Raw genomic sequence first — 22,755 nt, 5'->3', positions numbered from 1 at the left:
CACTTTATTTAAGTGACATGAACTTGTTGTAATTGTCTTGATTTGTGAATAGTGAGTTACTTTTAAATTACTGGTGGATTAGAAACTAGTCTTGTGATTGCATAGTGCTGAAGAAAAGGTCAATGCTCTTGCATGCGATAGTGTGCCCTTGTTCAATTTTGTCATGTCACAAAAAATGTTTTTTTCATGCAACATCCTGTTAGATTTTCATCTTATGCCATTTGTTTTATTCCTATTTCGCATTCTATGCATTTATGTTTCTGAATGCAGTTATCAGCCACTTAAATTATCATAATTGTGAAAAGCTTGCAGGTCATAAATTGTATGATGAGCCACTACCATCAGGTGGGATTGTGACAGGAATAGGATTGGTTCATGGAAAAACTTGTATGATGGTGGCAAATGATTCCACTGTGAAAGGTGGCACATACTACCCTATAACAGTTAAAAAGCACTTACGGGCTCAAGAGATTGCAACACAATGTAAACTGCCATGTGTGTACCTCGTTGACAGTGGTGGAGCAAATCTTCCAAGACAAGCAGAGGTGTTTCCGGATAGAGACCATTTTGGAAGAATCTTCTACAATCAGGCACGGATGTCTGAGTTGGGAATTCCTCAAATTGCACTGGTTTTGGGATCATGCACTGCTGGGGGGGCTTATGTTCCTGCAATGGCAGATGAGAGCGTAATTGTGAAGGGAAATGGAACTATTTTCCTTGCTGGTCCACCCCTTGTCAAGGTTTGCCACCAACCTTTGTGTTTATAATCCATTCAAGCGGAGGTTTGAACTTCACTAGTATTAGAAATAATCAAAGTTTAAGTCTGCTTGAATGTTGCAAGTGGCTTGTGGTAAAGAAGTTTGAAATTAATCTGTATGGTGTATTCTGAGGAGCGTCTTTTGTGCTAGGCTGCCACTGGAGAGGAAGTCTCTGCTGAAGACCTGGGTGGTGCTGCACTTCACTGCAAAGAGTCTGGCGTATCAGATCATTTTGCACAAGGTATGTGGTGTGAGGGGAGAGAGAGGGAGGGAGGGAGGTAAATGTCTGCAAAAGGCCAAAATGGCCTATGAGACCTGAGCATAAAGTACAGTTGCAGCGGTGTCTTCAAAAAGTACATTCAAAAGTATGTTGTTTTAGTGAATCGACTGCAAAGATCTATAGTTTTAGTGAAAGTTTAGTTTTGAAAGAGCTTAGTCTAAAAAACTCAAGATGATGTGGACTTTGTTCACACTAAAACAACTGTAAAGATCTATAGCTATAGTGAAAGTTTAGTTCTGAAAGAGCTAAGTCTAAAATACTCAAGATGATGTGGACTTTGCTCGTCCCTCTCCCTTGTAGGATGCCTCATCAGCTCTAGCATTTGTTTTGTTTTTTTTTTGAGGTGGGGGAGAGGGGAGCTGAAGTATCTTGAATAATGTTTCTTGTAGCGGGCAATGATGGCTTGTATGTGTCGATGCTAGATGGTGAGGACTGTTGGTTCATCACCCTAGGCTAGGGGACACCTTGCTCGACATATGGATATGGGCAACGGCTCGCTCTGGGGTGATCCCTTGTAAAGATGAACTTTGCGGGATTGGGGAGGTTGTTAGTGGGGAAGTAGCCTTGGTGATCTCTGGTGCAAGGAACTTTGTGAGTATTCTCAATCTATGCGGATCTAGATATCATGGGATGTGAATTTTTGATGCTTTTCTTAGCATTTGATTAGTTATTAATTAAATGTGCAAATGTGAGAAGCATACATGTTGTGCAAGTTAGACAGACCACAAATGACAAGCCAAGGACCTTGAGATGTTAGTTGGTGTCAATGCCAAAAGTTGTAATAAGTAGTTATATTGGATAGGTACTAGGTGGTGCTTTGGTGTTGCTTTTGGCCTAGGGCATTTAATTGACCAATAAATGTGTGCAGTAACATTAGAAACTATTAGTGCCTAGTTCAAGGGTAAATTAATGCACAACACCAGTAGGACATGTTGTGCTTGATGGGGGAGTCACAAATGAGATTGCCTTATCTCGTTCTCTTCATCAAGGATGCCCCCTCAATCCTTTATTGTTTGCATTGGATCACTCACCTGATGCTCTCTTTGCTGGATAGGATGGCTGATGATGGGGAGATTGTTGGTTTATCTCTTCTCAATGGTCCTTAGCTTTTGGGTCAATCTTTGGTAGATGATTCCTTTATGTTTTAAGCTGAGTGGACCAATGTAGATCGGGCAATGGCTATTTGGCGTCTGTTTAGTTTAGCCTTGAGCCTTTATATAAATGCTTAAAAATCTACATTGCTTTCTTGTACAGAGATTGATTTGCAAGCATTGGGTTGGCAGGAAGTTGTTGTTTCTAAAGGTAATATTACCCGGCACTTGGGATATCCCATTGATGTGGATGTGACTTCTAAAGCATTGCTTGATTGGATGTCCTCTCAAGTTCATGACAGGTTTATGTATTGGAAATCTCAAGGTTGGCCTCTTCATGCGCGATTCAAAGTGACTCAACCTATTATGATTAGTATGGTCTCTTATTTTTTACCCTTGCTTCCTTGACCAAGAAGTCTCTCTTGGAATTGGTACAGCCCTTTCGCTTTATGTTGTGAAAAAAGAAAGAGAACCATTTGGGTCAAGTGTGGATATCTTGGTAGCATGTCACTACTCCAAAATGGTTGGAGGGAGTTGCATTGTTGGATGTCAATCTTTATATAGTAGCTGCGAGAATGGCACTTTTACAAGCCCTATGTGTGCAAAGTCATCCTGGATTGATGTTTCAAAATTTTTTATCAAGGAGACAAGTATCTCCCATGGTCGCATGGTTATCCAAGCATCTTGGTGGCATGTGCGTAATTCTACAAAGCCTCTTAAAAACTTGAGAGTCATTTGTTCTTTCTCATTTGATTGCCTCTTGGCAAGAGATTCTTCGCTTTACAGGTTGGCGTCCTCCAAATCTTTGAAAGGAAACTAATTCATTTCAAGCAGAAGTGATGGCCATTTCTAGGCTGCTTGATTGGCCAAATAAATATTTACAACGAGATAAATTTAATCGAATGACTCAATGGGGCCTGCACACAATAAGTGAAGTTGTCATTCTTGGGTGGTCATATCTTTATTCCTTCCATTGTATATGCTAGTACTTTTGGGTGGCTAGAGGCTATAGCCACATTTGGTCGACCTTGCAAGAGCAACTTCATCGATATAATCCATTGCTTGCTTTTCAACTTGCTTCCCCTTGGCAGGATTGGATGTTTGTGAAATGTGATGACTTTCAAAAAAGGTCGGTTAATCAAATCTACCATAAGATGGTAGAGGATAAATGATGGATTATTGAGAAAACTAATAAAGTTTGGTGTGCTCGGGATAGCTGAGTGAAGTGGCAAGATAGATTGCTTCAATTGTGGAGGTCCAAGATTCCTTATCAAGGGAAAGTTTTTATATGAAACTGCTTATCGGAGTTCTTTCCATTGGGGATGTGCTATGTGCATGCAAGATCTCATGTGGTACGCGTGTGATGACACACTAATTCATCTCTTCATCTCTTGCCCTCTAGCGAGACAAATTTGGAGCTTTGTTCTCTGTGTGGACGTCGGTGACTTGATAGAGCGGATGCTTTCTTGGGTCCTAGGCAAGATGCCTTCTTCGTCCACTTTGCAATCTGATCATCCTTGCCTCTTCCATTTTCTCAAATAGACAGCTCTTTGGCACATTTGGCACACCTGTAATGCCTTCATTTTTGATTCAGCCTCGAGTATTCGTGGTCATGTGGCTTGTGTTCAAGGATTAGTGTTATGGCAGATCTGTTCCATGGTTTCAGTGGACCTGGTCCTCCTTGATGTGGTTGCACCTTGGCAGAATATTGTTTGCTCTACTCCTATTCTACTGCCGACATGATGTTTGTGTGCTAGGTTTTGGTAGCCTTTTGGCTTGACTTCTGAATTGTTAGGATTTTTATGGCTGGCTTGAAGGCCTGATGTAAATACTTTTACTTATTTAATTTAATCTTCTTCACGAAAAAAAAGACAGAGATTATCTCCTCCCCCTCCCCCTCCCCCTCCCCCTCCCCCTCCCCCTTTCCTCTCTCTATGTACATACTTGTCCGTGTTTTAGACATGCAATATGGTAGCATGAGGATCCTTTAAATTGCTCCTCCAATCTAATTGTTGCATGATTCAATAAGAAGCTTTGTCTTGAGTTTTCTATTTCTCTCAATGGCTGTTCGATTTCCTTTTCTTGCTCAATGAGCACCACAACATGCTGTTGTGAGGTAGTTAATTGTTGGTGATGAGTTGATATCTCTATGTTTGAGCTGAACACAACCTTTATTCATAGTTGTCAGGTACGAAAGGTACGATACGGTACAATACGATAAAATACGGTAAAAAATGGTACCTTATGATTTTGTAAGGTACGGTACGATATTAGTACGAAAAAAAATTAACATGATTTAAAAAAAACCATAAATCATTAAATGATAGAAAACATGTTTAAAGTGGAAATAGCCATTTCATTACAAAATAAGATGAATATATGAGGGTGACCATCGTGGTCGCATGGGCTGCGCAAAACCTGTGGTATAACTACGGACTACAGTCTAGACTCTAGTGTGTCATAGTGGCATCATGCATGTGGATATGATGATAGTATACAAAAAAGAGAGAGACCTATGAATCTGCGATGAGGCGTCACTATCATCATCATCATCATCGTCGTCGTCATCATCATCAGAACCATCTGAGTGCTCATGAAGAGAGTTTGAAGATGACTCCTCGGCATCGGATGATGAGACACACTCATACTCATCCTCACTGATGAGGTTACCATCATCATCAAATGATAGCTCCCTAGGTGGTGGCTGTGTAGGCAAGGGGGGGATGTCATCATGAGGCATAGGATGTGAGCTACTAGAGCCCCACCCTGCCTTACATATGTTTGCAAGCCACTCGAACCACCCCTCCTCGATGTTGGAGTGCATCGAATGACCATGCTCTTGCTACCACCTACTCGAATTGCTCGCCCATGAGCACACTGATGTGAGTGTCACAAGTATCTGGTGCTATAAGCTCTCTATTGAGCTTTGCAAAAATCATTTTCTTCCCCTTGTCCACCTCTTGATGTACACTCCGGAGAGTGTTGCCCGCCAACTTGAATGTATCAACATTCACCTACACAACGCACATAAGATTGTAAATACTAAAGTCTGAATTCTAAAGTATAAACTTCAAACTTCAAAGTTTAAAACAACAAATTTTAAATTTTATGGTTAAGTGTTTAAACTTTACTTGCTTTGGACTATCCATGCTCATCATAGCCCTCATCATGCGTAAGTTAGTGCGGCAATAGATTAGCCACTCTTAACTGTCGTGTGCTAAGCCGATTGCGAATCTTTGTGTGAATGAGAGAATATGCACTCCAATTTCTCTTACATGCACTTGAAGAGCAATCCTAGGCAAGGACCCTCATGGCTAAGGATTGAAGAGTCTTCAATGCGTATTCAAAGTTTTGTCACCAAAATAAAGGCTTCACAAGTGACTCTCTTCTTCAACAAGTGGGAGAAGCAAAAGCCACATGCTATCTCTGATTAGCATAGCATCCTAGCTGCTCCAGCACTACAGTGTAGTCATCCATAGGAACCACATGAGTCAAATAAGAAAGCTGGTCCGAACAGAACTCTCTATCATCCATGACCGTTGGTGACTTGTAGGCCGGATGTACCAATGCGGCAAAACCATGGATGGGATTATGCATCCATGCCCATCTCCTCTCTGCTATCTCTAAAACATATTCACGTTGTGTCTCTGTGATCATTGTACAAGCACGTGCCTCCACCAATGCTGCTCTAAATAAGTGAACGAGAAGGCCCATGGTGGACCTCTCATAATCACTCATACGTAACACCCCATAAAAGGGAGTCACAACAATGACAATGGTAGGGAGTTTTTGCCAAAACTGCTCATTAAAGCACAAGCGATGCATGGCTTTGGCCTTCTTTGTCTCATGCTCATCCCACTCATTCCAGAGTAGACACCATTGTCTAGGCGGATTGCACCTTATAAAGGCGCTCCAGCAATAACCACACGTAAGCAAAGTGAGTTGAAGAAGGCTTCTTCAACTCCAGTGTGCTATGCTCATGATACATTGTAAGCACGTTTATCTTTACCATGAAGAAGGTGACAACTGATGTAGCCTTGCGGACCACCCTCTTCACCCACTTGAGCTTCCCAATGTCCTCCATGAGCAAGTCCAAACAATGACTTGCACATGGAGTCCACACAATCGTGGGAAACTTGGCCTCAAGCAAACGGCCCATGTACTAACAATTCGATGCATTGTCGGTAACAACTTGCACCACATTCAAGGGGCCCACCTACAACCACAATTTATAAATTACAAGTACATTAACAATACTTGGAGGTTAGAGAGAGAAAGAGAGACTCAAGAGTTGAGCCTTTCAAGTTTCATCTTTCAAGATTCAAGAATAAAGAGAGATGGGGTTGGGGCCTAGGGAGAAAGAGAGAATCGAGATAGATATTAGAGAGAATTTAGAAATTAGAATAGGGAGATAGATAGTTATGCATAAATCAATTATAATAATGAAAGAAAGTGAAACAAATTTAAAAGACAATGACAAATGTATATCTCAATGATAGCTTGGCGAATGTGGCGGTAGATGAATGCGCCTGTCGTTTTCCTCCCTTTCTTGCCGGTATCTACGGCCCACAAAAAGTAAGTGCTGAGTAGACGTGAGACGAGTATGTTGATGATGCCCCATCTCTTACGATCACTCCATTTGTTGGTAAGAATGGAGCAACCATATTTTATCCATGCGGCCCGAATAGAATCAAGGGCTCTATTAATCCTTTCCTTCTCTTCATCAATCTTTTTCGTCCTCATGTCGTTGTATGTGACACTGGTCCATCCTTCACATGGACCCACATTGGCAATGGCTTTTACCATCCTCTTCCATTGCTTTTGCTTTACGACATTGAATGCAAGATTGCACTCAATCACCGTGCATGCAATTTCAATGTTCGCAAGGCATTGCCTTTCTCTAAGAAAGGCAATCGATCCACGCACATGACTGGGAGCTTGAGAGAGAGAGGATCATCTCTCCAGCATCGCATAAGCCTTCACTCCTTGTCTTTTATTGGAGCTGGATGTGGATGTGGAGTCCCCCATCACCAATTGTAGAGGCCTCTCCCGCATCTGTTGAAGTTAAGCTCACATTTGATACTTCCTCGTTAGTAGGCATAGGAGTTGGTGCCGATAAGCTACTTCCTCTTCCTTTTGTGGATCCCCCTCTCATCTTGGAGAAAATCTCCTCCGCAATGTTTTAAGGGATCTCCTTGCATGGAGCAACTTGCTCCCCTCATCTTGGAAAGATGTTGGAGAAGCCAAGTTGCACTACTTGTGTAGCACTTCTCGCAATACTTGCATGTCCAATGGTGAGTTGGACTTCTCGTGTCCCTCTCCACATGGATCACGTGCAAATTGAAGGCCTCGTGCTTCTTACGAGTCATGGTGCCAATGACGAATGAAGAGGCCCGAGAGAGAGAGAGAGAGAGAGAGAGAGAGAGAGAGAGAGAGAGAGAGTCTCGACTCTTGAAAGTTGAAAGTTGAAAGAGAGGGAGAGGCCCAAGGGTTGGGGTAAAGTTGAAAGAGCAAGAGTGAGAGAGAGGGATGGGAGATGAGATTCGAGAATGGCAAATGCTTTGATAGGGTGTGGGAAAGAGGGGATGGGAGATGAGAATGACAAATCACAAGTCCATTCAAGATCCAAGAGAGGAAGATGAGAATGGTAAATGCTTGCTGAATTGGTGTGGAAGCATGGAGGAGAGGAGCACCTTTTGTAGATGAGAGAAGGGTCAAAGTTCAAATAGTCAAAGATGGCTGCTAGTTGGATGGAATCCAGGGAGGGCTTTGGGAACCGGGGGGGAGTGGATAGTTGGAAAAGGGGGTGAGATGAGGTATCCAAGGCTTCCCACCTCCCCAAAAAGTGCCATGCAGGTGGAATGCGCCGGATTAAAGGCAATAGAACGTGGAAGGACACGCAGACGTGGCGGCAAAAGTGGCCCCGTTTTATCGTATGAATCCATACGGATACGTATGTATGGTACGATACAGATCGTATGGCACGATCAGTACCATACGATGTATGGAGACAACCATGCCTTCATTGACGAGGTGGTAGAGGCCTTGGGCTCTAATATGGATGAGGACGAAATGGTTTCAAACTCTGATTCTGAACATGCTGAGCCGATTGTGAAGCGGTCCAAATATGTTGAGGCTAGCTTGCGAGTGGGACAAATGCATTACGTTTTGGGGAATCTCAAACATTGCCCTATGCTCTAGCGATTGGTCACACTCTGTCCTATGCTCAAGTAGTTGGATAGTTAGATGACTCCCATGACTTGGATTGGGAGTCTCTTTTGGATTTGCCAATATGTTGCTCAGGGAGTATGTGCAACATGGTCAGAATAATTGCCAAGATTTTGAGAAGAATGGTGTTCTTGTTACTAGTATGGATGTAAAGAAGGTGTTGTGCTCATTTTTCTCCTTTCATGACAAAGGAGTTATCTTGTTTTTTGCTACTAAAATTCCCACAATGTTTTCTATATGATCATGGTTGATAGTTGTTGTGCAAGGGGATTGTGTCGATGACTTTTTTGTAGGCCCAAGGGGGTTTTATGAGATCAGATCCTCTCATCACCATAATGTGATTTTAGCAAGCTGCCATTGTCTTATGATTGTAGGTTCCATGGAGACCAATGGTGGACTTTACAAAATTGCTCAAACAAGAATGCCCAATTTGGGTGGAGGGCGGAGGGTTGCCATGCTGTTTATTGGTCTCTTTTGTTTGAACTAGGGCTAAGATTGGCAAAGTGTTGGTTCCTCCCGGTACTTGAGCCATCAATAAAAATAGAATGTTTATGCTCTAGGATGCTTTCTGGAGGCATCCTATTTGGTTGTGTGTGAATTCTCTCGATATGCATTCTTTGCACTTTCGTCTCAAATGGGGAGCTTTTGCAAGACATTGCTTCAATTGCGGCCGTTTGGGCCATTTTTATGGCAGAGTGTATTGAAAGGAAAGAAGAGACGAGACATGCAAATGATTTTTCTGTTGTACCACAGGATGTTCTCTAATGATGCACATGGTTGGTAGGAGGTGCATTTGAAGAAGGGAAAAAAGTTAGATGATGCTTGACACATTGGATCCTTGGAGGATATAGACTGTTTTGCATACCTATGGGCGTCATGCCAACCATTAGAATGCGAAGTCCATCACATAGAATGTTGCTTGCTGTGAGCAAATACCCTGTGCATTCCATGTAGCTAGCTTCATGAAAGACAAAAGAAATCAGGGTTGAGGTTATAATTGCTTTTTTGGAGCTTTATTTGCTAGGACAACAAGAACATCCTCATCCAAAAAGTCTACCAATACCGCAAAAGCATTCGTCACATGATTGTGCAATTTAGAAGTGAAGGGTTGATCCACATCAACTGTACTACAATGCGGATATTTGCAGCTCCATGGAGTAATCACTTTAAGTTTTTACCACATTTATCAAAGGCCAAGCATTTAGGGGGGGGTTGTGTGAACACTCTTGTTGGGACCTTGGATCGTAGGTAGTCTTAGTGCTCAAAGGTACCATATAGTATGGTGGGATGAGGGTCACAATCTCTCGAATGTCCAGATAGGGATAGATTATGCTCACCGCACAAGGCAGGAAATGGTGATGATTCAATTGGATTTTGAAAAAGACTTTGATCATTCAGAATGGTCCTTCTTGGGTCAACTAATGTAGACAATGGGATTTGGTCCTAGAATGTCTAGACTTATTTGCGCCATTAGCTTGGATTCTTCTTTGAGAGTCATGCTCAATGGTGGCATCATGGAATCATTTTCTCTTCGCCAATTTGTTAGGCAGGGTTATCCATTGAGTCCTTTGTTTTTTGCTTTGGCTACCCATCCCATTTTGACGATGTTGTCTAGCCTAGCGGCTAATGGTGAGGTGGTCCGTCTCTCTCTTCCTTCATGCAAGTAGTTGGTTGGCCAAGCTTTGGCAGATGACACCTTAGCGTTTCTCAAAGCTGATCGTGATAATATACGAAGAGCAATGGATACATGGGACTTAATTGGCCCTCTTCTCATATGGCTTCCCTTCTTGCTTTTGAACCAGCTGTTGTTGGAGAAGGAAATGCTGTCGCTATACTAAATATTTGCTTCTAACTTCATCAATTGTTGCATTGCTCCCAACCCTAGTGCTGCTGATAGGGTTTATAGAAATTAAGAGTGCCACATTGGCTGTACAACTTGTCAGAGTGAAGCAATGTGGAAGTCAATGACCGTGACAAAGAGTGAATAGAGAGAGAGAAAGAGACAATGAAACACAAAAAATATGCAGTGAAGAATTAGATAAGGATGCAGAATTATACACGGGTGTAGAGAAAATATCTGCGTATGTCTCCACCTCGAGGACCTTGATCTCGATCAGCCCCGAGTGCAGTCTCCGTCACCAGTAGGCTGAAATCTGTCAGATACAAGTGTACAAGACTACTGGAAACTCAACCTTATAAAGGCTGAAAAGAATGCCCGAAAAATACTTGAAATAATCAGGTCGACTGCATTTAATGCAGCCAACTGTAGTCAGATTGCAGTCGGCGGACAATCCGATTGCTGCCATGTGGTAGACTGCCACGTGGCATTGCTGACGTGGCACAAGAGATGACTGACTCTCAACACCCCCTCTCAGATCTTGGACAAGGCAGCAGACGGAGGGATCTGGAATATCGGTGCAGCAAAGCCTGGGGAAGTGCCTTTGTAAACAAGTCTGCAAGATTGTCTTCAATCTTATAGTATTCCACATTGATGGTTGCATCTAGAAGCTTCTCCCTGATGAAGTGATACTAGATCTCTATGTGCTTCGTCTGGGCATGGAATATGGGATTCCGTGCCAAGGCAATGCAACTCTCATTGTCGCACCGCAAAATAGTAGGACGAGTCTGGGGGCAGCCAAGCTCCTCCAACAACCACCAAAGCCACACAGTCTCACATATGGTAGAAGACGCAATCCGATACTCTACTTCAGTCGAAGATAGGGCTATTGTGGGCTGCTTCTTGCTACTCCAAGAGATAGCACCAACACCCAAGGTAAAACAATAACCTGTAGTAGACCGCCTTTAATCCACATCGCTAACCCAATCTGAATCACTCCAACTTGCAAGAACAAGATTAAAAGGATATGTACCCACTGGATAGGAAATCGCGAGGTCAGAGGTCCCCCTCAGAAACTGAAGTATCCTTTGAGTAGCCAGCCAATGCTTTTGTTGAGGTGCATTCATGAACCCGGCCAAAAGACCTGCATCAAAACATAGATCAACGCATGTGTTGAGGAGCCAAATCAAGGATCCAATTAGCTGACAGTAGCGGGTAGCATCCGCCAAAGGAGAATCTGCATGTGAAGTGGCCTTCCAGTTTGGATCCATAGGAGTAGAAATGGGCCGACAATCCTTCATCTTAAAAGTCACCAAGATCTCCTGTACATATCTCTGCTGAGATATGAAAATCCCCCTCTGAGATTGATAAATCTTGTGGCTCAAAAAGAAATGGAGACGTCCTAAATCCTTCATCTCGAACTTCTGATGTAGGGCTGCCTTCATCTTTTCGACCTTCTGGGTATGATCACTTGTAACAATCAAGTCATTAACATACAAAACGAACAACACACGACCACCCTCGGAAGTGTGCACATAGAGCTACGGATCAGCCCTAGAGCGTCAATAGCTCAACTTGGCTTGGAGAAATGAATCAATCTTCTCGTTCCAAGTGCGCGGAGCCTGCTTCAGGCCATACAAGGCCTTCTTCAACCTGTAAACCTTCCCATCTGAGGAACCAAAGCCAAGAGGTTGCTCTACATAGATCTCCTCCTTCAAATCACCATTTAAGAAGGCCAACTTCACATCCAATTGAAAAACAGGCCATCGCCTATGACTAACCAAGGCAAGAACAACGTGAATAGTCGCCATGCGAGTTGTAGAGACAAAAGTATCATGGAAATCAGCATTTAGGCACTGTGCAAAACCTTTAGCAACAAGGCGAGCCTTGTGCTTGTCCAAAGAGCCATCACTATGGTACTTAGTCTTGAAGACCCACTTGACACCAATCACCTTCTTATAAGGGAGATGAGGCACAAGGAACAAAGTGCCATTCTGCTGAATAGCCTCCAACTTGGCTTTTATCGCCTTCCACCAATGGTCAGACTGTAAAGCCTTATTCACTGATGTAGGCTCTCTATCTTGCATAACATGGGACATTAAATAGTAGTTAGAGCAAACAAGCTTCGTAGAATTTGCCTGGTGCCTTCGTGACCTCCGCGGTCCATCTTGCGGTTCCCACTCCTTAAGGATTCCCTCGATCCCTGAATCTCAGAGTGTGTCATGGGCCCAATGAGGAGGAGGCCGGATCTCTCCTTGTCACTCTTCATCTATTAAAGACTCGGGTACATCCATTGGCGGAATCTCCACTGGGGTGGTTGGTGGAAGAAAAGACTCGGAATCTGAAGAAGAATCTCCAACAAGAGGCTCTGGCTCCAAAGGAACTATTTCAAGGTCCCAGCTCACCCTTGGATCTCCAAGTATAGGGTGCTCCTCACCCCCCTCTTTGGCCGGAACTTCCACAAACTGCACATCTCGGCTTGTGTAGACATCTCGCTTCACGGGATCATACAAGCGATAACCTTGGGACTGGGAGCTATAGCCAACAAATACCTGTCGTCGGGAAGCCGCTTCAAATTTGTCACGCCGCGTCTTTGGGATGTTCACGTAGGCGTTACACCCAAAGATCTTGAAGTAAGAGACATCAGGCTTAGTCCCAAAGTAAGTCTCAAAAGGGGTCATTCTATCAACGGGCGAAGTGGGGGATCGATTGAGGATGTGGACTGCCGTAGCCACTGCCTCGGTCCACAGAAATTGAGGTGTGTGTCGGTGTTCTTCATCATGGTGCATACCATCTCGATCACTCTTTAGTTCTTTCTTTCCAAGATGCTATTTTCTTGAGGAGTGTTGGTATTAGCAAACTCCTAGTGAATGCCTCTATCTGCACAAAAACGAGCAAACTCGTTAGAAACAAATTCACCATCCTTGTCTGATCGCAAGGTCTTCAATCTCCGGCCCGATTGATTCTCCTCGAAGAGAAGCCAATCCTTGAAGTGGAAGAAAGCCTCCGACTTTAGCGCCAAGAAATAGACCCACGTCATCTTGTTGTTGTCATCTACAATCAACATGAAGTATGAGCTCCCCTTCAAGGACTCATTCCTCATTGGGCCACAAAGATCCGTAGATATGAGCTCCATAAGTGAAGTAGCCCGCCTTGAAGCGTTGTTGGGAATCACATCTCTATGCTGCTTCCCACGAATGCAGGAGACGCATGGTTGCTGACTCACCACTATGTACGGAAAACCCTCGAACAAGTGATCCTCATGACGCCTTCCGAAGATACTCATAGTTTAGGTGGCCAAAACCGAGCATAAGTATCTGTACTTCTATATATATACTACCTCTTATTTTCGAATCTTCTGAGGTTGAGCCACCAAAGTTATCTATAAGGCCCAAACCTACATGCCATGATTATAGGAGACTCAAGTCTAGAACACACACATGTATCAAACACTCTTTGTTTAAAATAAAGCAGAGTCTCACAAAACAAGACCTAAACCTACATGGCATGATTATAAGAGACCCAAGCCTAGAACACATGTAATGAACTTTATCTGTCTAAAATAAAGCAGTCTCACAAAACGGATGTTTCCCCAAAATTAAGCCCTCAAAAAATACAATTATACATGGAGATGCCAAGTCGAAGGAGATAAAATAGATTTAAAAACGAGTGCATAACAAGGGGTTTGGCCGACATTGCAGAAGGGCGGCCCTCTCGATTTGCCATGAGCGTAGAGACACTCTACCTGTGGCCGCCAACTCTGTGCAACGCCTTGGAGATAACAGTGTCTCTTATAATCATGCCATGTAGGTTTAGGTCTTGTTTTGTGAGGCTCTACTTTATTTTAGACAAAGAGTATTTGTTACATGTGTGTGTTCTAGGCTTGAGTCTCCTATAATCATGCCATGTAGGTTTGGGCCTTATAGATAACTTTGGTGGTCAGCCTCGGAAGATTCAAAAATAAGAGGTAGTATATATATATAGAAGTATAGATGCTCGGATTGTGTGCGAGAGGTAAGAATAAGAGAGTTAAGAGCAGAAGAAGACGTCAATTTGTAGATGCCATTCTCCTCATATCTTGAAGAAAGAACCTTTCTGGATCCACGATCAAGGACTCCAACAACATCACTGTCAAACTCCACCAAGAGACCAAGAGAACAAATCTTATGGACCGAAAGCAAATGATATCCCAAACTTGGCACATGCAACACCTTGGAAGTGTGGGTACCACCATGTCCATTTGGAATTAGTTGTATCTCACCCTGTGCAACAATAGAGACAGAAGAGTTGTCTCCTATGAGAATCTACCCACGCGAAGGGCACAAATGGGCAACACCAATTGTTGAAGGAGTCATGTGTCGTGCGGCATCACTGTCCATGATCCACTCTTGAGCTTGGGGAGCTGCCATCGCAGTATCAGAAGTCTTTGGTGTAGAGTCCTCAATGACTGCTAAGTGTAGAAAAGTAGCTGATGAGGGTGCAGTCACCCCTCCAAAATCCTTATTGTCCTTCTTCTTGGTGTCCTTCTTGTCGTTGTCGGGAAAGTCCTTCCAATGGCCGGTCTTACCACAAATATGGCATGTCGATTCTTTCTCTTTGTCCTTCTTGGGTTTGTTGTCCTCCTTCTTTTGATCCTTCCCCTTCTTTTGAGAGGCTTGACCAATCAATGCCTCCGATTTGGAAGCATTCTGTCCCTTCAATTGTTCCTCTTGGTCCAAGACTATAGCAACTAACTCTTCCCAACGAAGAGTTAACTCCCGCTCTGAAGCAATAAGAGCGGAATAAAAGGCACCGAATCGTGGTGGCAATTGGGACAGTAAGGTGATCGCCATGTCTTCGGAGGAAATTGGCTTCCCCTCATTTTAAACCTGCATCTAAAGTTGTCAAAGCTTGTTGATGTGTTCCCGAAGGGAAGAAGACTTATTCATGGACAGGGTCCGCATCTGCACCTCCAAAGAAACCCTCTTCATAAGGGTCATTTGGTTATACATTTGGTTAAGCTCCAGCCATATTTTGCGAGCCACCGTCAACAACTCCATATGGGCTATCATGGCAGAAAAAAGAAAAGAATGCTCCTCCATCACAAGCTCCGCCAAATCATAAGACTCCAGTATGGCCAACATCATCATGCACCAGATGCGGTAATTGTCGCCATTGAGCTTTCGATCTAATGGAAGAGCCGGTAAGACAGGCATCTTACAATCCATGATCGCTTGGAATTCCACGTCAGTCTCTGTAGACATCTTCACCTATAATGCTTGCACAAACGCAAAAGAAACCCCCTCTAATTGTGAGAACGCAGCTTGCTATGGCTCTTTTCTTTGGTTCGCGAACCTTCTTTAGCTGCCGAAGGTGATGAAAGGTAAAATCTACACTTGAAGGCCAAAAACACAGCCTTCTTCCTTCTCTAACAGTAGAAAAACAGAAGCAGCTTCAGCAAATCTTCGCTTTTCTAGCACGCCCACACTCGCCTCAGCATTGTTCTGATGCGCAGCCCACCTGCTTGCACTTGAACGCTAAAAATGCAGCCTTGTGTTGTGCTGAAAACTCCTCTTCAGATAGGCCCAGTCCTTCAATGCTCTGATACCATACCAGAGTGAAGCAATGCGAAAGTGAATGAGTGTGACAAAGAATGAACAGAGAGAGAAAGAGATATTGGAACACAGAAAATCTGCAATGAAGAATGCTGTATAAGGATGCAGAATTATACATGGGTGCAGAGAAAATATCTACGTATGTCTCCACCTTGAGGACCTTGATCTCCGTCAGCCCCGAGTGTAGTCTCCGTCACCAGCAGGCTGAATCTGTCAAATACAAGTGTACAAGTCTGCTGGAAACTCAGCCTTATAAAGGCTGAAAAGAATGCTTGAAAAATACGTGAAATAATTAGGTTGGCTGCATTTAATTGCCGACTGTAGTCGGACTGTCCGACTGCTGCCACGTGGCACAGGAGATGACTGACTCTCAACACAACCACCACAAAATATGCTAACTGCCTTACTCTTTTGGAGCTTTGATATCACCTAAGGACTATGCTACATGCAACCTGTGTTTATGATCGATGGCTATTGAACGGCCGTGTTTATGATTGATGGGTTATGGCTGCTTAATTAGAGATGGCTTTTGTGGTGGTTACTAGTAGGATTCTTAGAAGTTTGAGGCTGGTCTTCTTACTCTAAGACCAACTAGGATTTTGTACTCAAAATGATGGAGTTTTTGTAGTTTACAACCTTAGTACGAGAGATCAAAGATCGGTGATAGGCGAGGGTTGTTGCATGTTGAACATGAATGTTGTTGAGAAACCCTAGTCATTAAGTGCATTTCTTTTCCTTAATTCCCATTTGGTTTCACACTTACAACCCCAAAAAGTCTAGGTGCCCATATTTTGGGGCACCACCCTAGACTGATCAGTGCCTATAGATACGGCACGGGCTTCATCCATTAGTACACACTTTCATTCATCTTATCCATCCATCAGATCACATTCTCTTCTTCCATTATTCTCATCTTCATTATTTAGCCTCTCCACTGTTGTCTATGCCTTGACACGGAGGACATCCTAGTTTGTGGAGGACTCTCTTGTGTTGTGTGCTACCGGTCCCTTGTTCCAGGTTTCATCGTCTTCAGGCTGCGCTTGCAGGCCAGATTTGTCTGCCTAGCAGCTACTCCTCTGTGGCTGAGTGGCAACCTCCTTTTGCATGTTGGCGATATCATATCGTGTGTTGGTGACCATTCTTTGAGCAGTTTGGATTTGCATTTTGCTGTTCAGCTGCCTCCTGCGTTCACATTTGACTCCTATTGGTAGCTTACAGCTTGGGCAGATCTGCATTTTGCTGTTGCAGACCCTGCTACAGTTGCATTTGCTGTTGCAATAGGCCGCCTAGCTGATTTCCACCTCTTGGAGCATGCGGTGATTGCCGGTCATCATCTTCATCCACTCTAAGAGCCCTCGAAGATTGCATTTTACTTCCAAGGAGAAGGCAAGGGCAAGAGGGGCTCTAACTCTTTAATTTCGTTTGACTTTGACTCTAATTCTACTCCTTACATGTTAATTCATGTTCCATGACTGAAAACTGCAATATCTGCAGCAAAGAAGAGGAGAATGGCTGTCTCCAAACTTGTGCCTTTTAATGAGAGAGAAAAACACACTAAGATGAGCTTTTTAAATGAGTAACCAGTTGCTCCTTAATCCAATCTCGTTTTTTTATTATGAGCTAATTAATGACTTGGCAATTTATCATAATGAGTTGCTCATTGGACCAAACTTAAGCTTAGGGCTTGCTTTATAACTCAAGTGCCCTAAATAAGTTGCTTATTGGAGTTTGGGAAAAAGTTTCAATGTAACTCAATTCTAAAATGCAAACTTTTCATTTAATAAATGTTTCCCATTGCACCTTGTTCCTTTTTCTCTATCCTTGTAGCACATAACCTATATACTTATCTATTGCATACTTTGGTTTCAAATCCTTCATTGCTAGTGCAATGGTTAGCATGCCAAGAGCTAGGGGTATTGGAATTAGCGTTCATTTTAATTAATCACTAAGCATGTTTCTTGTTGTAGTGAAGTATTTCCCCTCTTGAAACATTGCAAGCAATCTTGATTGCATGGAATTAAGATCCAACATGGCATACAAAATGACCAGTACATGTTTTCCAGTAACCAAGCTTGTTGCTGTTATTGCATGTATTCTGTAGTCGTAGGGGATGCAAGGGACACGAGTTTGGAACATAAGGGCATTGTCTCGAAATGTGGGACATGTCTCCCATGCGTCCCGGAGATAGCACGTTTTCATGCAATGGTCCATAACAAGGGGACACATCCCCAAACGATGGAGGGGACATGGCGTATGAGACGCAAGAGATGCCACATGTCATAGGGTTTATAGTGTTTGTATTGTTTCTCCACTAGTTTCATTGTTTGTATTATTTCTTGTAGTCTTTAATCCAAGTACTCATTATTTAGTGTTAACTGTTGGACTTTAGCCTTTATGTCATGCGGCATTTATGATTCCTCGGTTTTTAACTTTTATTACATTTCTCAGTTTGTTTTGTTTCTTGTAATCTTCAATCCAAGTACTCATTATTTAGTGTTCATCGTTGGACTTCAGTCTTTATGTCATATAACATTTCTCAATCACCATTCGGCATTGACAAATGTTACTTCTACTCTTCAGTTTTGAGTATTGCTTGTTAATTTATGTTTCAACTTTCATGGCTAATGTATTGTTTAAACTTTCATGGGATATTTTCAGAAGGTTTTTGAGTTAAGGTATAGTATCTGTTTAGTTTCTTTATAGAGTATTTCAATTATGTCTAGAAAACATATAATTTTTAGGTCCCCGTTCTGATTGTGGTCTCTTGTCCCGTTCCATATTTTCCTCAATGCCCCCATCCCATCCCCGGTCCTTGATGACTATGATGTATTCTCAACATACAAATATCTAGACATAGTTTCAAGTAACCAAGCACACTGTTGTTACTCCATGTATTGGCAAATATACAAATGTCTACACATGGTTCCAAGTAACCAGGCATGTTGTTGTTCCACTGTGTACGGCCAGTGGATAATTGTGGAAGATGGTAGTTACTGCATTGGTAAACAACCAATCACAACTATTCAATCCATGGCTATTAAAGTGGTACTCACTGTACCAGTGAATAACCAGCAGAGCTGTAAAAACACGAGTGTCTGCCACATTGATCTAGGAAGTCTCAAAGCTCACTGACTACTAAGATAAAAGGATGCAACAACCCCAATAGCATCAGTCAAGAAATGCAAATTTCGTACACAAACATCCATGTCTTGTCTCCAAGTTGGCCAAAGAAAGCCTTAAACAATTTCTCAGCAACATCAATCCGAGGTTGGCGCTCGCTTTGGTATTTATTTATTATTATTATTCAAAGCTTACATGAATCTCGAGTGACTTGCTGTCACAAACCAGCACTCTCTTAATGCCAATGATTCCCATGTACCTTATTCTTGAATCAGCCCAGACTTGTCTCTATTGTCCTTAGTTGCTCTCATCCAGGGTCAAAATGAATTGATTGATTAGAGAAATTCTGCAATATGTTCTTTTTTTCTCTGAGAGATTCTGCAACAATTGAGAGAGGTGATTAAACAAAACTTCACTCAAATGAGATTTGGCCATGTTCTATGTTTTCAAGGTAATTAGTATTATAGACAAAATTGAAAAAAGTAATTGCTGTAGGAAATGGATGATAATATGCAACACTATTTTTAGAGAGCTGTTGCATTTAGTTTTTAATGTGGTGTTAAGCTCCACTTTGGCATTTGTACTAAGTTCCGTATTTGTGTCAAGCAGATGAGTTGCATGCACTAGCAATTGGACGGAAGATTGTTAAAAATTTGCACCTTGCCAGTTCCACCTTCAAAACGTTGGGGAGTCAATGTGAGTTCACAGAGCCTTTGTACAGTGCCGAAGAGCTTCGTGGGATTGTTCCTGTGGATAGGCAACAGTCCTATGATATTCGTTCTATTATTGCCCGCATTGTGGATGGGAGTGAGTTTGACGAGTTTAAGAAGTTGTATGGCACGGTGAGTGAGTTTTACTGTTTTGACATCATTTGGTAATGTTTCTTTGTTGTGGACTTTAAAGCTAAAAAGTGCTTTAATTTGGGCAATGGAGCTCCTAGCTATCTCCATTTGCATTTGCTTGCACAGTTTTAACAAGTTGAAATTGCTTTCACAGACACTTATTACCGGCTTCGCAAGAATTCATGGACAGCCTGTTGGTATACTTGGCAACAATGGAATACTCTTCACAGAATCAGCTCTGAAAGGAGCTCACTTCATCCAACTGTGTGCACAAAGACACATTCCTCTTATTTTTCTTCAAAACATCACAGGCTTCATGGTTCGTATTCTATAAAAGATATGTGTATTTAATGCTTCTCTTTACATGCAGCTGAATTCTTGGTTTGCTGCAGGTAGGATCCCGCTCTGAGGCTAGCGGAATTGCCAAAGCTGGAGCCAAGATGGTCATGGCTGTTTCATGTGCCAAGGTTCTGCCTTCCATTTACTCCTGATGCTCATTCAATTAGTGGAAGCATAAATATATATTTTGAGAATCAAGTTTTCTATTGCCATTTCTTCATCTCCAATCATTCCAGTCTTACGCCTAAGTATTGCATACTAGCTTATTTGTACCACTGTGGGCTTTGGCCTTCTGTCAGCTTTAACTCCCCATAAATTCAGTATTCGAGTTCAGCCTCAGTTGATTATATGGCCTGCACTACAAGAGATAAAATATGTATGTACCATTTATGTATTGGAGAAAGCAGGAATCATGTGTATGGCTGTTGTATGATTGTATCCAAGAGACAAGATGTAGCGCAGGAGCGTGTCCTATTATGTAGCCTTGTATCAGAATGGTTTCAGCCTCAGTTGATCATATAGCCTGCATACATGAGACGATGTATCATTGTAGCAGTGGCTATGTTGTGTAACATTGTTCAAGACAACAGGTATTGGAGAAAAAATGTATCCATACTCGTCTTCAAGAGGTAAGATGTATCAGAGGAGAAGTATCCTATAGTATGAGAATCATGTGCAGATGTAGGGAGTCTTATCTCTTATATGGAAGCATGACTGAAAGGATTTCCTTCATCACCACGAGATTTTTGTGCATGCTCCTTAACTGTTTTGTCGAAAAGTTACTGTGTTGTTTCTTATATAGCAGTCATGCACACAAAACTGTTCTGTTTCTTTTGTTTGCTTCTTTACCTTACACTTGTTTATGTTGTAATGGAGGCACAATCTAGGATTTATATAATTTGATTTGATGCCATGCCTTGCTAACGCTTCCTCTTATGTTTTCTGTTTACTTTTCAGGTGCCAAAGATCACAGTCATTGTTGGTGGGAGCTTTGGTGCTGGGAACTATGGAATGTGTGGTCGTTCTTACAGTCCAAATTTTCTCTTTTTATGGCCAAATGCTAGAATCTCTGTGATGGGTGGTGCTCAGGTATACAAAGCATTGGCATGCATACATATTACTTGAACAATTCACTTAACATTATTGTGAGTTATTCAGCTAATCGTCCAAGATCAACAGGCAGCTGGTGTTCTAGCACCTTTAGAGAAGGAGCGGCACAAACGTCAAGGAATTCCGGTATGTTATACAAAATTAAGAACCGTGTTTTATACCACCTTTCTAAATGTAGGCAGTCTTTTGTTTCGTGGCATGCAATTATGCTGTGGTAGGAGCACAGGGTTCAAGTCTGCCCTGCTGTTTTTACATACATACACAGCTTTTACATAATACTACCTAGGTAATGTGCACATATACCTAGTCCCTAGGTACTCAAACACTCTCATGACTATACCTCCTTAGCTGCCTATGTGAGTACACATCTATCATATGTTGCCACATTAGATGTAATAAACATATACAGTTATGCATGGATAGTTAGTGTTGCAATTATGAATAAATTGTATATGTAGCAGGGTCTTATGTACACCCTTTTGTACAAGCAAAAACATTTTAAATAATTCTTTCTTCACAATGCTTCGCTGCAATGAACTCATAAATCTTTTTTACATGTTTGGCACATGCACAAAGAGTCATTAGAGCTATGTATTGGCATGCAAGCAGCACCTAAAATTAATAAAATAAGTGCATCACAGATTTGTTTGGTGATTATCTAGGTGCAATGTTCAATGCATCATATGGTGTTTCTTTAATGTACATTGATTGCTAAGACAGGTTAATGCATTTGTATGTTGTGCAGTGGGGTCCTGTTGAGGAAGAACAGTTCAAATCAAAAGTTGTGGAGGCCTATGAAAGGGAGGGTAGTCCATACTATGCAACAGCAAGGTTGTGGGATGACGGCATTATTGACCCGGCAGACACGAGGAAGGTTTTGGCTTTATCCCTGTTAGCTTGTAGAGGCATGGACCCTCAACCTCCAAGCTATGGAGTCTTCCGCATGTAATTAAGAAATCCTTGAGAAGGGAAACCATTGTAAATATCAGAATGTAAAATGATCATCCGTGTAAAATGACCATTCATTTGTAGATCTCAGTTCTAAATTGGAAGATTGGAAGCGCAAGCTTCCAAGGCACAATCATATGCCCTTGTATTTTACCAATTTAATTAACATGACAATCTTGTCAGTGCTCCTTTTCCTTTCATTGAATTGTAGAGGATGGTAGTTTTTGAATAAATTCCAACCCAGCATCTCCAAATTAGCATAAAACATATTTCTTGCTTTACATGCTGTCCCCATACTGGCACCTTTTTTGGGTGAATATTACACGATTGTGGAAAACTCCAAGATACAAATTTTCATTTCCTTCGACTTTGAAGGGTGAAGGATAGAGCAGGATCAGCCACCCCTCTCTCCAGAACAGATAAGGTTGTTCATGTTGCCTTTGATCCATAGCCATCAAAATATATTGGAACTGGTGTTACATAGGTACTGCAATATCCTATAACTTTTGTACTGTCTTGAGCCCAAGGCTCCTTTTAGCAAAAGGCCATTAATCTGACATGCTGTCATTAGTTAAACTGAAGGTTTCTTTAGAGTAGAAGCTATAATG

The 22,755-nt window shown here is 42.2% G+C and overlaps 1 protein-coding gene across 2 annotated transcripts in view; it reads left to right on the top strand.

The window, feature by feature from the left end:
- The window catches only part of MCCB (3-methylcrotonyl-CoA carboxylase), a 30,987-nt gene extending 8,635 nt beyond the window's left edge, over window positions 1–22,352 (top strand). Inside the window, exons 3-10 of one of the 2 annotated variants that reach the window (XM_087696866.1) lie at window positions 306–740; window positions 909–999; window positions 19,518–19,750; window positions 19,905–20,069; window positions 20,143–20,217; window positions 21,047–21,178; window positions 21,269–21,325; window positions 21,945–22,352. In XM_087696866.1, coding sequence (XP_087552992.1) covers window positions 306–740; window positions 909–999; window positions 19,518–19,750; window positions 19,905–20,069; window positions 20,143–20,217; window positions 21,047–21,178; window positions 21,269–21,325; window positions 21,945–22,148 — 1,392 coding nt within the window. In that variant the 3' untranslated portion in view covers window positions 22,149–22,352. The remainder of the gene's footprint in view (window positions 1–305; window positions 741–908; window positions 1,000–19,517; window positions 19,751–19,904; window positions 20,070–20,142; window positions 20,218–21,046; window positions 21,179–21,268; window positions 21,326–21,944) is intronic. The other variant, XM_087696869.1, reaches the window with a different exon arrangement.
- The last annotated feature ends 403 nt before the right edge of the window (window positions 22,353–22,755 follow it).

This window comes from Lygodium microphyllum, chromosome 2 (assembly GCF_053477565.2).
Source record: "Lygodium microphyllum isolate KBCC chromosome 2, Lygodium_microphyllum_v1.1.10, whole genome shotgun sequence".
In the NCBI taxonomy this organism is placed as follows: Eukaryota; Viridiplantae; Streptophyta; class Polypodiopsida; order Schizaeales; family Lygodiaceae; genus Lygodium; species Lygodium microphyllum.
This window is presented reverse-complemented; position numbering and strand designations above follow the sequence as displayed.